At 40.5% G+C, this 15,610-nt stretch overlaps 1 protein-coding gene across 2 annotated transcripts in view; it reads left to right on the top strand.

Annotated features, from left to right (window-relative positions):
- Positions 1-15,610, top strand: part of ATP9B (ATPase phospholipid transporting 9B) — a 451,056-nt gene that overhangs the window by 94,349 nt on the left and 341,097 nt on the right. For both annotated transcript variants that reach the window (XM_089682349.1, XM_089682348.1), the window contains exon 7: positions 8,600-8,651. In XM_089682349.1, coding sequence (XP_089538475.1) covers positions 8,600-8,651 — 52 coding nt within the window. The remainder of the gene's footprint in view (positions 1-8,599; positions 8,652-15,610) is intronic.

Genomic DNA, 15,610 nt, shown 5'->3' with positions numbered 1-15,610 from the left:
TTTTTTGCTTATAGCACAAAAAATTAAAAAACTCACAGGTGATCAAATACCACCAAAAGAAAGCTCTATTTGTGGGAAAAAAAGGACATACATTTAAATTATGTACAGCATTGCATGACCACACAATTGTCAGTTAAAGTAACATAGTTCCGTATTGCACAAAATGGCCTGGTCAGGAAGGGGGGTAAAGCCTCTGGAGGGCAAGTGGTTAATATTGTTTTTTTTGTTTGATTTTCCTGTCATACTTAAGGTTAACTGGCAGGTATAAGACCACCTAATCGTATTTGGTGTCTCGTGATGTTAAATAATGTGTCCAACATAAGAAAATCAAAATGTTTAGTGAAGTCCCTTGTAATACTGTTTTCTAAAGTTCTATCAGCATATCTGTACAGTAGTGTGCAGGTATGACTTCAATTGTATAGAACATTGGTCGGTAGATGCATGTTTTCTATTATAATAGTTACTTTCCTGATTATTGTAATGGCAAGGGAGCTGATCTTAGCATTTGACTAGAAGATGCATCAACAGCATTTCAACAGTGAAATTAATGAGTCATTTCAGAGGACGATCCATATGTTTACAACTAAAGCAAACAATCTGTGTGAAGTGTTCAATTTTCATGCCACAAAGAAAAGACTTAGTTTTACGCACCTGGTTATTTTTCAAGCCAATCTAACATCCTAATTACTAGGGGAGATATAATAGTGCATGGCTGACTTTGATTGTATATTAAACAGACAGTACAGTATTTAAAATTCAGAAGAAAAAAAAATATGGTAGTTGGACTTATGTCGAAATGTTTACTAAACTGTTTGTGAAAATCATGAAGTTTGATACCTGTATTTATATAACTGTATTGATGCAGTTTTATCATTCAGCTCTTTCGCCTAGGTTCAGAATTGTTTTTCATAGGTGTATGTTTTGTTCAAAGCTTACTGAATAGTTAATTAAAGGGCCATACCATCCCAAAGGGAATTTTCATTTTTATCTGGAATTTACAGGGCTTAGGCATCCACAACTTCTCGCTACTCTTTCAGACTGCAGTGAGACCACTGCTACCCCACAGAGGGCAAGGGTCCCATTATGTAGCTACTGGCAAGGACAAGCTTTTCTACTCAGGCTATGAGTGCTTTGAAAGGAAAATAAATTGCTAAGACACTGAACAACTTTTGCTCTGATGCACTTGGCATAATTGATTTCTCGTACAGCGCTGCCTTATTTTGTGTAGTGTTTAGTTTGCATGTTTTAGATAGATGTTTCAAGCTGCGTCTGTATGTTCATTATCTGTTTCTCCAATTTATGCTTGTGTAAAAATTGTTTCAACAAATTTGAAAGTTATTCTTAACATTCTCTCCCCTGTTTAGTTGCATATGGAATTAGATTGTCTTTCAGAATTTTTTTTATCGTGTCACAGTTAGCACTACAATCAAAAAGAGCTTTACTGAAAAGAACAGATGTATAAAACATCTGTAAATGGCTGAATGCACAGTGTGCTTTTGCAGCCTTAGGTCAGCCTTTTGCACTCTCTATGAATTGGCTCTGCTAAATAAAAATACACAGCAAGAACATCTGTTACACTTCTGCTCTCTAGCAGAGTTTTATGGTAGTTTTCTTATGATGTCATCATATAGCTTACCAGCAGATTGTATTGTCTACTAGCCCATGGCACTTTACTTCAATTATCTACATATGACATACTATATCAAGTGTTAGATTTCCTCTTACTCTGGTACCTCAGCACTCTTAAATTGAGGGTGTAAGTTACGGTAGATGGTGAAGAACAGCTTTTGTAAATTAATGGATGCTAAATCTGCCCATATTTCTATAGCCAGAGACTGCATTTTTAAGTTTGTAAGAAAAATCGCCTGTGCCCGAGCACATATTTTTTTCAAAGACAGCAACAGATCCAATTGTTTTCCTTTAAAACCATTTCTGATTTCCATATGGGGGTTGACAGTCAGTTCTTCCACCTTTAGTAATTTTTCTTAACATGTTTTGTGCTAACATACTTCAGACCTTATCTTTTCTTTTTCATGATGGATACATGCTCAGTGAGGGATCATTTTTGCAACATACCCATTTACAGCAATTTGCTCATTTATGGTCTGCAACTGTGAAAGTCCAGCAACACTACAACTGCTAAATTTCATTTAATCAAAGTGTATCCAAACCATAGAACAAAAATGTTGTTTATTGCAGTTTATCACTCCTTAGATGTGGTAGTTGCATTATTTTCACCTGTGATCCTGCCAGTAATGCTCTTCCTATTGTAGGCTGACAAAACTCACTGTATTGTATCTTTGGAAAAGCAACTTTGTCACCCCAGGCTGCTTACTTCTTAATCTTCTTTATACAATAACGGGGAGGTGTTCTGTAGTCATGAGATTAAAATGCAGCAGAGTGCACAGAAGTTAGAAACTCACTAGATTTCTTGCAGGATCAATAGGTATTTGTCTATACTTGTAGTGTTTTTAAATAGACAAAACAAGGGTGAGTGTACATGTATTGGAGATATATTGTCATTCATTAAGGTACACAGGATCAGTGGTAATTCATAAATAATAAAGTTATACTGATGTCTTAAAAAGAAATTGGACACTGCTAAACAAAAAATCTGTTGGCCAGGCGGATATAACGCCTCCCACTCCTAGCATGCTTCAGTTTTTTGTTAGGATCCAAACGTTTTATCATTTTTATTTCTTCAAAATCTTTCTTCCTTTATTTGTGACTTAGCAGTTTCGCCACAGAGAGCTTTACACATCCATAGCTGTGGCACAGCCTTTAGTGAGATCCATTCTCTAAAGATTTCCATTGTGACTGTACCTTGTGGGCACTGAGCACTGCTTGTGGCTATTTTCAGTCACTTCCGTGCTGTGTAAGTTAGTCATTGAGCATGCTCTAGGTCCTGAACAATGGTACGTTTCTGAGGGCTCCCCATTCTATGAGCATTGGGAACTATTAAGTGCCAACATTTTCCATTGTTATTGCAGATCCATGGAAAGGGTTAATGCACTGAAAAATGTTATGCTGCCGTGATACTCATGCACTCCACTGTACATATTCTGTTCCTGCCTTTTTAGTGTAAGGCAGCTTTTATCCATTGTTGCTTTAATTGCAAAGGATACGTGGTTTTCACCTCAGCCATTGCTGCAGCCTGCAGTGTCCCAGTCGCCTCTTGCTATTATCTTCTCCTGCTCACAGCAGCTACTTTGTTAGTACCCAGCATTTCTCTTGGTGGTTTAAATAATTTACCTCAGTCTAGCAGTGCAACATGTTGGATCCCAAATAGAAGGGGAGCTGTTTGGCTGCACTGGTCCTCTCCATCTTATGATCCAGTAACTGTTTTGGTGTGGCCAGCAGTGCCAGGGCCTTGACACTGATAGCCCTGATCTCTTGTCCAGGTTAAGACCACATAATCCTCACAGTCCCCCTGGCTCAATCAGGTTTGCCCACACCCTCCTTCAAGAAGGAATTCTTAATAGTTATGTTAGATTTTATGGCCAAAAATGCAGCTATGATTGTTGGCTTAGAACGCAGAGACCATAAGCATACTTCTACTCTTTCATCTTGGAGTATATCTGCATAATTGTAAGAGGCGTCTTAAACACGTCTTTTGATGGTGAATGCCTACTTGGGGCAATCCCTTGACAAATTCATCAATGAAATCATTGAGGTAGGGCAGTCAGTCATACCCTTCAATAAAACCGATAAATCTCCTTCTCCATTGACTGCTACCTCTACTCAGAGAAAGGAACCTTTCCGCTCTCTCCAAGCATTAACCTCCAAGTCAAGGCTTAGTACCGCCTTTTTGTCTTCTGCTCAGAAAACCTCCTCACATTGAAGCGGCACCCCCACCGCTCACAGGGGTGGATTTCTGTTGGCATTTACACCAGTCTGGATTCAAGATGTCCTGGACATCTGGGTCAAAGCTGTCATTTGAAAGGGGTACAAAATAGAATTTTTATCTCTATCCCCTTTTCATTTCTTAACCCCCCCCCCATCTACCTGCACGAGCTCAAAATTAGGCAGATTTATTGGGTGTCTTGCGCCAACTTCAGTCACAAAGGATGATTAATTCCTATAAAACCTTTGGTTATGTAATCAACTTTTCAAAAGTCTGCCCTCCAGCCCTCACACCATCTGAAGTACTGGGGTCTAATGTTGCACACAGTCCAAGCCAGAATTTTCCTTCCTACAGAAAACTACCTTCTTACGGACCCACACGTTGACCCCCAGATACATGTGGCATCCCTCAGTTTGCTTCTCGTAGCCTCCTTTCAGGCAGTTCCCTTTGCTCAGTTTCACTCAAGGCCACTTCATCCTCATGTTGTGGAACAAACAGATCTACTCTCTGGATTGTCCTTTGCATCTATCCAACAAGTCAGATCTTCCCCTTGCATGGTGATTCTCATCTATGGAGTCGGGAAAGTCATTCCTCCCAATGCATGGAAGGTGGTGACAATGGATGCCAGCCTTAGGTTTGAGGGAGTTTACAACTCCTTAACGGTTAAGGTGACCTGGTCTTTAGCTGAGTCAAGACTCCCCATAAGCATTCATGAACTGGGAACCATCAAGAAGGCAGGGGATTTTCACATCATTTATTCACAGAGTTCTGTGAAAAAACAAACTGTAATTACTGTTGGCTGCCACAACCGATGGCTTGCAGCTCTCAGTGAACTGCAAAGGCACTGGTGAACACTCTGGTAAATCATTGATTCTTCCTACCATTCAGTAACTACCTGCCCATATGGTATGCACAAGCAGACAGTTTACTGACTCTACAGGATCCTGAATTCCACCCCCCCCCTTATACTTACCTCAGTCAATCCAGCACAGTGCCTGTCTACAGCGGCTCTCTCCTCTTGGCTGAGAGTAGCGAGAGCCATTTGTTCCCTCTGTTGTCAGTAGAATCCTGTGGCGAAGGAATGGGGGGGGGTGTCTGAGAGCAGGACTCGGGATCAAGTGCTCAGGTGTGCCACCATAGGAAGCGCCTTCCTATGGTGGCACACCGAGAAGAGGAGAAGCCAGGAGCACTGGCGGGGACCTGAGAAGAGGCGGTTCGGTGCCACTGGTAAGTATGAACCTGTTTGTTATTTTTAAAAAATACATTTTTAGACTTTACAATCACTTTAAAGTATGATTGTTTTGTTTCAATTCTTGTATGGTAAGCTTTAGGCTCCATTCACACTCCAACGTTGTGCAGATTTGATGCAGCTTTGGATGTTTGTGACTTGGATGTGACTTGTCCCTTTGCAAAGTCAGACCCACTGTTGCACCACTGTTGCATGTAAAACATTCAGGTATGACATTCATACAACTTTTGAGGGTTAGCGTTGAATTCTATGGCCCTCAAGTTGCATAAAAGTCGGACCAAAGTAGTTCATGAACTAGTTTGAAGTCACTGCATATAATTGGCACATACAGTTGTGTTCAAAATAATAGCAGTTGTGTTCAAAATCCTTCTAATAGCTTTTATTTCCATACACACAAATGCATTGGGAACACTGCACATTCTATTCCAAATCAAAACATGAAGAAAAATATATCAAATTTGTGTTGTTCCCCAAAAAAAAATTGAAGAAAAGTGAATATTAGACTGTTCAAAAAAATAGCAGTGTTTGTATTCTTCTTTACAAACTCAAACGTTCACTATATAAACTGAAAAATGTTTGAAGATTTTGCTTTCCTTTGAATCACTTAATTAATATTTAGTTGTATAAGCACTGTTTCTGAGAACTGCTGTACATCTGTGTTGCATGGAGTCAACCAACTTCTGGCACCTGTGAACAGGTATTCCAGCCCAGGATGATTGGACTACATTCCACAGTTCTTCTCTAATTCTTGGTTTTGCCTCAGAAACTGTATTTTTGATGTCACCCCACAAGTTTTCTATTGGATTAAGATCCGGGGATTGGGCTGGCCACTCCATAACGTCAATCTTGTTGGTCTGGAACCAAGATGTTGCACGTTTACTGGTGTGTTTGGGGCCATTGTCTTGTTGGAACACCCATTTCAAGGGCATTTCCTCTTCAGCATAAGGCAGCATGACCTCTTCAAGTATTCTGATGTATTCAAACTGATCCATGATCCCTGGTATGTGATAAATAGGCCCAACACTGTAGTATGAGAAACATCCCCATATCATGATGCTTGCGCAACCATGCTTCACTGTCTTCACAGTGTACTGTGGCTTGAATTCAATGTTTGGGGGTCGTCTGACAAACTGTCTCCGGCCACTAGACCCAAAACTAATGTAGAAATATCATTTCTACCAAAAACAGTGATTGATCAGGTTAGTGATGTCTGACTGCTATTATTTTGAACACAACTGTATGTGAATGGTTATCGTTGGAAAACATGGAGTACTACTTGTCATGCGACTTTGATGTCCAAAATCGAATGGCAAATCTCACAAGTGTGAATGGGGTCTAAGTAAAACACCGAAAGACCTGTTTTATAGTTGAGTGTGCATAATGCAATGCAGAACCTTATAGGTCAGTTCGCTGAAGCATAACTTTTTTTCTGGTTGTTATTTGCAATTGAATATGGTTATTTCAAATTGCTGAACGCTTATAATTATCGTTATACAAGTATGAGTTTGTCTACTGAAACAGTTTCATGGGTTTTTGTTTGCTTATTAAATATCTAAAGTCAAAACTTTCGAAGAGCTAGGACCTGTCAGTTTTTAATTGCTCTCTTTTTTTCCCCTGAGGACATTCACTTTTACGCTGTCACCAACACAAGACTAGAAGAAGGAGAAAACTTTTAATGGGGCATGTATTCTAATGACAACTGCCCAGGAGAGGATTTTCCTCCATTTAGACAAATCTCTAATTTCTTTTTCTGTCTCTGGTACACTTTGTAAAACATTTTTATGTAAAGGCATACTGATTCCACCCCATGCTATAGTTAGGCATGTGAATTGTAAACTTATGATAACATTATCATTGAGTAAAGAAACAATTGAGTACTGTCTGTGATACTTTTTTTATTTGCACTAACATACAATTTTGAGGACAAGCTTTTGGGGTATGTCCCCTTTTCAAAGTCCAAGCAGTACTATTACAATCACAAAGTTTAAGCAGAATGTTAGAAGGGATGAAAAAAAAAAAGGCTACAGATAAGATACAGAAAAAGGAGGGGGGGGGGATACTACACTCACACAGAGGGAGTCAAGCTAGCTAATAGTCATAAAACTGTTGGATAATGGTTGAGGAATCCCATGTCCAAATTAAGGCCATTATCTCTTGTGTCAAATAGAATTATCATTCTTAGTTCAAAAGTTTTTCTTTCCTGAATGGATTTGAATTTTCCTTTCAGAACTAAAACATTGAGGTCTCCCATTGTGTGGCCTGGTTGTGTGAAATGGTGTCCTACAGGTGTGCAGAGGTCATCTTCTTTATGTTCCTTGATGGTATGTCTGTGCAAATTCATCCTTGTTTGCAACTTCTGTCCTGTTTTGCCAACATAAGATCCTTTGCTGCATTTTCTGCACTGGATAAGATACACAACATTACTGGAGGTGCAGCTGTATGATCCGGAGATATTAAAGATCCCTTTTGAGTGTCTGACTCTTTTTGATGGATTGATTTGGTTGCACAGCTTGCAGCGTTTCTTATTGTAGGGTTTGCTTCCATTATTTGTGACATCATAATCAGAAGGAAGTTTCCTACTGATTAGTTTATTTCTGAGGTTGGGGGGTTGTCTGAAGGCCAGTATTGAGTGTTGCTGGAATATTTCTTTCAGAGTTCCATCCTCTGTTATGATGGGTTGTAAATCTTTGATTATTTTTCTTATTCCCTCTAGTGCTGGGTTGTATGTGGTTACTAGAGGTACACGGTTGTACATGGTCATTGAGTAAAAAAATACTGTTAAAGCCTAAATTAGTTTTGACATAGCACTAAGCACATTAGTTATGTGTATTTGTGTTTATCATTCCATCTGCAAGCAGCTGCTTCTGGTAAAAATCTTCTGTTCATTGCCTCCTTCAGAGTTGCTGAATATTGCCCTGAACAGTTAACTTCTGATCTAAAAGTTCACAGCAGCCACTGCTATTGAGAAAAGCTGAGCAGCATTGTGTTCTGTGAATGAAGGAGGAGCAGCTGAATGACAGGATCTCCCCTGCCCATTCACAGAACAAAAAAATAAACATCAGCTTCAACATATCAGCTTAAATAATTCATGCCATAGAAAGGAATTTACAGGTTTAACTGGCATTTAGTGTAATAGTATTTTTAATATTGCATGCTTCCTCAGTGATGCTGCTGCTCTGTGTTCTTTATTATGGTGTTTATATTATTTTTGCAATTTAGGCGGATGTATACAACATCCTGAAATAATTGCTATTTCCTATTGAGATTCATACTGAATTTAAATTGTTCACCAATGGGAAGAATTTGAAAGGCTTAACTGTTACTTATTTATTGTATAATTTTTTTTACAATATTGATTGCTAAATTGGAAATGCGGAATATAAAGTACTGAGATAAATCCTATTTTAATTGCATTTCAATCCCATTTGTGACCTTTTGTAGCTAGTACTATAGAACATATCTTGTTAGAAATAATTTTTTTTATATGTACATTTATTTATTTACAGAATCAACGAATCCCAGCTGACATGGTCTTTCTTAGAACCTCAGAGAAAACCGGTATGTCATATGTCTTAGCTGAATGAAATGCAGAAAATTAGGTTTGTTAGCCATATTCTGCTTGTTGCAGTCTTGACAGATTAACAATTCAGTGGGAACTGACAAAGTTTTGTATGTTGAAACTACACTGACATTTTATAAGATATATAGGACTATTTAATCAGGCAAAGAGCAATGTGTAGCAGCCCATCAGATATAGTCTGTTGTTCTGATTGCGCTAAATGGATGGAAGGTTATGCCACACTGCTAGGGCTACTGCACTTTTGCATATATTTGTACAGAGTGCTTGCTTTTTAAAGGGACACTGTCACCTTGACCTTGGACCTCTGCCAGTGGCCCCCTATGATATTTACCTTATTTACTACCTCTATGCTTCTTCCTTCTGCATAGCTGGTACCAAAATGACTAATGTCAGGTAAAGAAAGGGAGCAGTAATGTCACTCTCTAGGTCATGTGAGAGTTCTCAGGCCTAGCAACTGGCTACTAAACCTGGGCACTGTCAAAGGGGGAGAAGGTCACATGCTTCTCTATACCTGGAAGTGCCAGATGTTGTTTCTGGCTGTGAAGCAGAAAGAAGCGGCAAGGGAGCAATTGGTAAGTAGTAGTATAAGTGGATGGGGAGAGTGGATAAAACTTTGCATAGGCAAAATTAATAGTTCTCTTTAAATAAAACCTAATAGCTGGAAAAATGTTTTATTTATTTTTTTTAATGTCACAAGCATTTATAGTGTAAAGTAATGTATAGACATACTTTTTTCCCTAATCCTGTTTATATTGTATCACACGATACTGCTTCGGACAGAGTGTCTGAAAGGTTGATCTAAACTGGTTCACATCGTTATTGTGTTAAGCCTCCATTGAGAGATGCTGTCCAACTCGGCATCACATATGTTGTGAATAAGCCCTAAACTGTATAAGATATGTAAAGGATAACATGTTTCACCTGCATAAATCTGGCTGTGTGTTTTTTTTTGGTTTTTTTTTCTTTTCAAATGTCCAACTCTATTCGTCAGTTTAAAGCAGCAATAAACCCAAAAGCAAACATTTATTACATTGCAGCTTACCAATTCCTAGATGTGATGTCTGCATTCGTTTTCTTTTTAGGCTTTCTTTCTTCTGTTTTTAACTAGTGATCTGGCCAGTCTGCTGTTTTCAAAAGGACAGAAGACTGGCCAGTCTCTTTCAGATATATCTGTTAACAGGGATGAGACAGCCCAATTACCACTGTCAGGGTTGCTCACAATGATCAGCTTAATGCATTACTCGTGTAAAACCTTCATCCCCAAAGGAAAAAAAGAGGAAAAAACTGTTTGCTGTAACTGATTATAGAGTGTGAACTAGTTTGGATTACATTTTATAATGTATTTAAGTTACCCATTAGTACACCCCCTACACAAAACACTAAACAATTAGTAACATTTTGAAAATCCATACCCTTGAAGAGAAAAGTCTAATTGAATTTTCATGACCTCATCTCTTTCATTCAAAAGATAACAGTATCTACTCTGCCAAGGAGGAGGTGTAACAGCCGGGATTACATCATATCCTCTCCTCTCTTTCTGCAGTACAAGGAAACTAGAGTTCCCATCAGCCACAGGGAGATGTAGTGATTGTGGGTGGGTACACTACACCTGTACATGTTGAATGTGTCTGAGAATCTCTGTACATCTATCACTGCAAGTGGGGCTGAATTACATCACTGTTTCCTGGAGAAAGAACCACAGGAGGGATGTACCAAGACCAGTGACTGGGGGAACAGGAGGTATAGTAGGTCTTACAAACAGGAAACCAAAGAGAATTGACAGTTTGATTTGAAATTGAATAGGCTATTTCAGAGCAACTACTGAGTGAACCAGAAGATGAATGATATATTCAGTGAAGGTAGGAAATCAGCAAAAAGCACATGTAAAAAGTGTTTGCCCAGAGTTCTGCTTTAAATATGTTAGTGCATTTAACACTAGCCCCCCTCACCCCCTTTCCGACTGAGAATGCTGCTGTCTGCTGTTCCTCCTGTGCTTCTTCATCCATCCATAGTGGGGGCACTATAATATGGGAGATGTGTTACTGGCCAGATCACCAGGTGAAAACAGTGGGATAAAACCTAATGCAGCCAGTGCATCTATTGATTGGTAAGCTGCTATATATTACATTTTTGGTTTGGGGATTAATTTTGCTTTAACCAGTCCCCGCCCAACCTATAACAGATTGAGAGCTGTGTGGGACTTTCCTCCTTCCAGATAGATGTCATATGACGTCCTCCTGGTCACTCCGCTGTGTGTGCTCCTGGGGGCTGGTAGTGCGGCGGTCCGTGGTGAGCTGTGTCCCCTGGACAGAGTGCATCACCGATCAGGGTAAAAAGCCAAAGACATTGGCTCTTTACCACATGATCAGCTGTGTCCAGTCACAGCTGATTACAAATGTAAACAAAGAGTGGTAACTCGATGTTACCGGCTTCTCCTCTTCACACACAGATCCTGTGTGAGGAGGAGAACCTGTGAACCATGGGTTACCGATTAGCACCTTCTATACTGTGCCGGTTGCTGGAGTAAAGTGTCACACTAGCCATCAGTGTACCTGTCCATACCGCCTATCAGCGTACCTGTCACAGCATCCATCAGCCTACCTGTCAGTGCAGCCTATCAGTGTACCTGTCAGCATATCCATCTGTGCAGCCTATCAGTGTACCTGTCAGCGCATCCTTCAGTGCAGCCTATCAGTGTACCTGTCATCAGTGCAGCCTAACCAGTGTACCCGTCACAGAGCCACCATCACTGCTGCCCATCAGCAGTGTACCCATCACAGTCACCCATCAGAAATGTACCCATCACAGCCTCCCATCAACAATTTACCCATCATACAGCCACAATCAGCAATTTACCTCTCCAGGTATCACCAGGGCCACCATGTCCAAAAAATATTATACTAGTGAGGAGGCTTATCAAATCCTCAGTTTGATGGATGAGAGCAGCAGGGAGCTCTCACCGTCTGATCCGGAATACAAGCCCACCGAAAGTAGTGGATCGGTGACCAAATCGGAAGAGGAAACAGTCCCTCCTAAAAAAATAAGACACTTTGAGGACCAGGCAAGCACCACCAGTGCCATACACCACTATGGTGAATTGGCAAACAACAACAGTGCTAGACCCCTGGATGAAAGGCCCAGAACTAGTGTTGGAATATCACACCAGACTCCACGGATCAGGGTCCAAACATATCTTCCAGATGCCCTGGAAAACCCATTATAACTGCCTTCTAGCTCAGGATCAGCTACAATCCCCCTTTCACTGCACAGCAAGGTGTGCAGGCCAATACTGAACATTTTTCAGAAATTGATTTTTTAAAATGTATTTTCCTTGACAATTTACTCCAATTCTTACTTTACCTTGCCCAACAATATATTGAAAACAACCCCGACTCATGCTATGCCCGAATGGAGATGTCTAACAGCGGAGGAGATTACATTGGGCCTTACGATCAACATGGGGCTTACAAAAAAAAAACAAATTAGCACGCTTTCTGGTACAGCCACCCCATCCATCACATGCACATTTATTCAGCTGTAATGTCCAGGTCATGCTATGCCATGATCATGAGCTTCCTGCATTTCAGTGATAATTCACAGTGCCCTCCCCGAGATCAGCCTGTCTTTGACAAACTATAAAAATTTGCTGAACTTTATGTCCCTGACTAAAACATCTATGTGGATGAGTCCCTTGTCCACTTTACTGGCTTGCTGGGAATCAAGCAATACATTCCCAGTAAAAGGGCCATGTATAGATTGAAGCTCTACAAGCTTTGTGAAAGAGCCACAGGATATGTTAATGCCTTTTCCGTGTACCAACCTACATCAGCACAAATGGAAAAATTGTCTGGGGCCTGGCATTTCCGCTCTTCAAAAAGGGGTATCACATCTACCTAGATAAATATACAAGCCTGCACCTTTTCTGTCACCTGTACCTTGAGAAAACCTTGGCCTGCGGTACCGCTTGAACAAACAGGAAAGGTTTCCCACAAAGTCTGGTGACCACACGGTTACAAAGTGGGGAATCAACGAGTCTTGAGTAACAACAAAGTGTGGGCCATGAAGTGAAGGTATACCAGAGATGTGTAAGCCCTGTTCACCATCCACAATGACACCATGGTGGAATTTAACAGAAGATGTGGTTCTATCTAAAAGCCTGAGTGTATCCATTATTATAATCGGTTCATGGGGGGTGGATTTAAATGATCAGATGCTACAGCCCTATTTATCAACAACAAATGTTTTTACGCTAGTAGACACTAGAATCTGCTAGTGTAAAAAAATTGTAATTTACCTTTTCCATTTGGCCATTTAAAATTCATATGTCACACATCAAAATCAACCGAAAGACCCACCACCTTCCTCAAATTTATAGAAGATGCCATCACTGCCCTTATCTACCAGCAAGGATCACCTCCAGAAAGCATTCGCTCTGATTATGTGAGCTGACATCATGAGCAACATTTTCCCAGTGAACATTCCTCCCACAGAAGCAGGCCTAAGATGGCAAAACGAATGTTGGGTATGCAGCAGAGTGGGAGTTAGGAGAGACACCAGTTTTCACTGTCCCCAATGTCCCTCCCTTCCAGGTCTATGCACTGAAGACTGCTTCTGACGTTATCACATGTCACTAAAATATTAGTTCCCCTTATTTTTAACAGCCTGGAATTTCCCTGTTTCTAATAACAATTCATTCTTCTCCTCTGTCTTTAGATAGGGAAAGGAGGGGTATAACAGGCATGACTGTGTTGTTAGTAACACGCAACAGGATATACCCTTGTGGCTAACAGAAGACAGTGTCCAAAAAAGACTAGACAAGCTCAACACAAATAAATCACCAGGACTGGGTGGTTTACATCCGAGAGTACTTAAAGAACTCAGGTTATAGCCAAAGCCATTATTCCTTACTTTTATGGACAGCATACTAACAGGAATGGTACCAGCTGAATGGTGAAAAGCCCACGTGGTACCAATAGTCAGAAAAGGGCAGAGCTATATTCCTGGAAACTACAGGTCAGTCAGTCTAACATCGATAGTATGTAAACTATTGGAGAGGATGATAAGGGACTATGTTCAAGAATTTGCTGAAAAAAACAGTATCATTAGTAGTAACCAGCATGGGTTTATGAAAGGTCGTTCTTGCCAAACCAACCTGTTAACATTCTATGAGGAAATGAGCTGCCATCTTAGGTAAAGGAAGGCCAGTGGATGCGGTCTATCTGGATTTTGCAAAAGCATTTGATACAGTCCCCCATAGATGCTTAAATTATAAACTGAGGTCTGTAGGGATGGACCAGAGGGTTTGTTCCTGGATAAAAAACTGGTTACAAGGGTACGTTCAAAGGGTGGTGATAAACAGTGAGTACTCAGAGTGGTGAGTGGGGTACTTCACGGCTCTTTCCTGGAAACAATTCTGTTTAATTTATTCATAAGCGATATAGAAGCTGGAATAAATAGCTCAACCTCAGTGTTTGCTGATGATACAAAGTTAAGTAGGGCAATAACACAGCACAGGATATAGAATCTTTACAAGAAGACCTGAATAAAATAATGGGATGTGCAGCTACATGGCAAGTGAGATTTATTGTTGAAAAATGTAAAGTAATACACTTGGGAGCTAAAAATATGAATGCAACTTACTCGCTAGGGGGAGATCCTCTGGGGGAATCCAGGAGAAAGATCTGGGGGTCCTAGTTGAAGATAGACTAAGCAATAGCATGCAATGTGAAGCTGCAGCAAGCAATGCTAACAGAATATTAGCATGCAATAAAAAGGGAATGTGCTCCACACATAAAACGATCATCCTGAAACTTTATAAAACTCTGGTTCGGCCACATCTTGAGTATTCTGTCAAGTTCTTTAGGAAGGATGTGCTGGAACTTGAGCGATTCCAGAGAGGGGCAACAAAGTTATTAACAGGGCTCAGGGGCCTCAGTTACGAGGAAAGATTACAATCACTAAACTGATTTTCCCTGGAGAAGAGACACTTGAGAGGAGATATGATAGCTGTATACAAATACCTAAATGGTGATCCCAGAGAAGGAAGTAAACTTTTCAGTCTCAGGGAGTATAAAAAGACACAGGGCCACTCAATAAAAGTGGATAAGAGTGGTTTAACCTTAAGCTGTGTAGAGTTTTTTTTAACTGTTAGGGCAGTAAGGTTGTGGAACTCTCTTCCACAATCGGTGGTGTCCGCTGGAAGTATCGATAGTTTTAAAAAAACTCTTGGACGTGCATCTTAGAGAACACAATAAATAGGGATATGGGATATGATTCACAACCCTCACAGGTTGAACTAGATGGACTAGTGTCTTTATTCAAGCTTACCAACTATGTAACAATATCTATGCTGATCATTTGCCTTCTGCCTTGATTGACCATGCCTCTGCCTTCCATCTTAATTGACCCTGGCCTGTTTACCAACGATGCCTCTACCTGCCGTCTGGATTGTTTCTAAACCACGTTTTTGCCTTCCACCTGAACTAACCTCGGCCTGTTAATCTACCATGTTTTGTGCTTGCCGCTTGGACTGATTTTTTGCCCTGCTACTGTAGTAGTGGGATTCAAGATAACACAGGAGTCTCACATGTGAGGCGCTTCAGAGTAGTGTTCCAAGTAGAGAAACACAGCTTTTGGTTTTCTTCAGGTTTTGCAATTCCCGGATCATGGACTAGAGTCCAGAGGCTTTGAAAAGATTGGGTGGGAAAAAGCTTCTACCCCTGTGTCCAGATTTTACCTGACAGAGGTCCTAAGCCTGATCTCCCTACTTAGACCAATACTTTGTCTGTGCTGACCATAACTATGCCTGCTGCCTGTAGGACACAGGATTTTTTATGGACTATGTTCCTGCCTGCTGCCTGGACCAATACTTTGGCTTTGCTGACCACATCTCTGCCTGTACTGACCCAGAACTTTTTATGGACCATGTCCCTGCCTT

The sequence above is a fragment of the Staurois parvus genome, unplaced genomic scaffold (assembly GCF_062004578.1).
Source record: "Staurois parvus isolate SC_StPar_1 unplaced genomic scaffold, SC_StPar_1.0 ptg000287l, whole genome shotgun sequence".
NCBI lineage: Eukaryota > Metazoa > Chordata > Amphibia > Anura > Ranidae > Staurois > Staurois parvus.
This window is presented reverse-complemented; position numbering and strand designations above follow the sequence as displayed.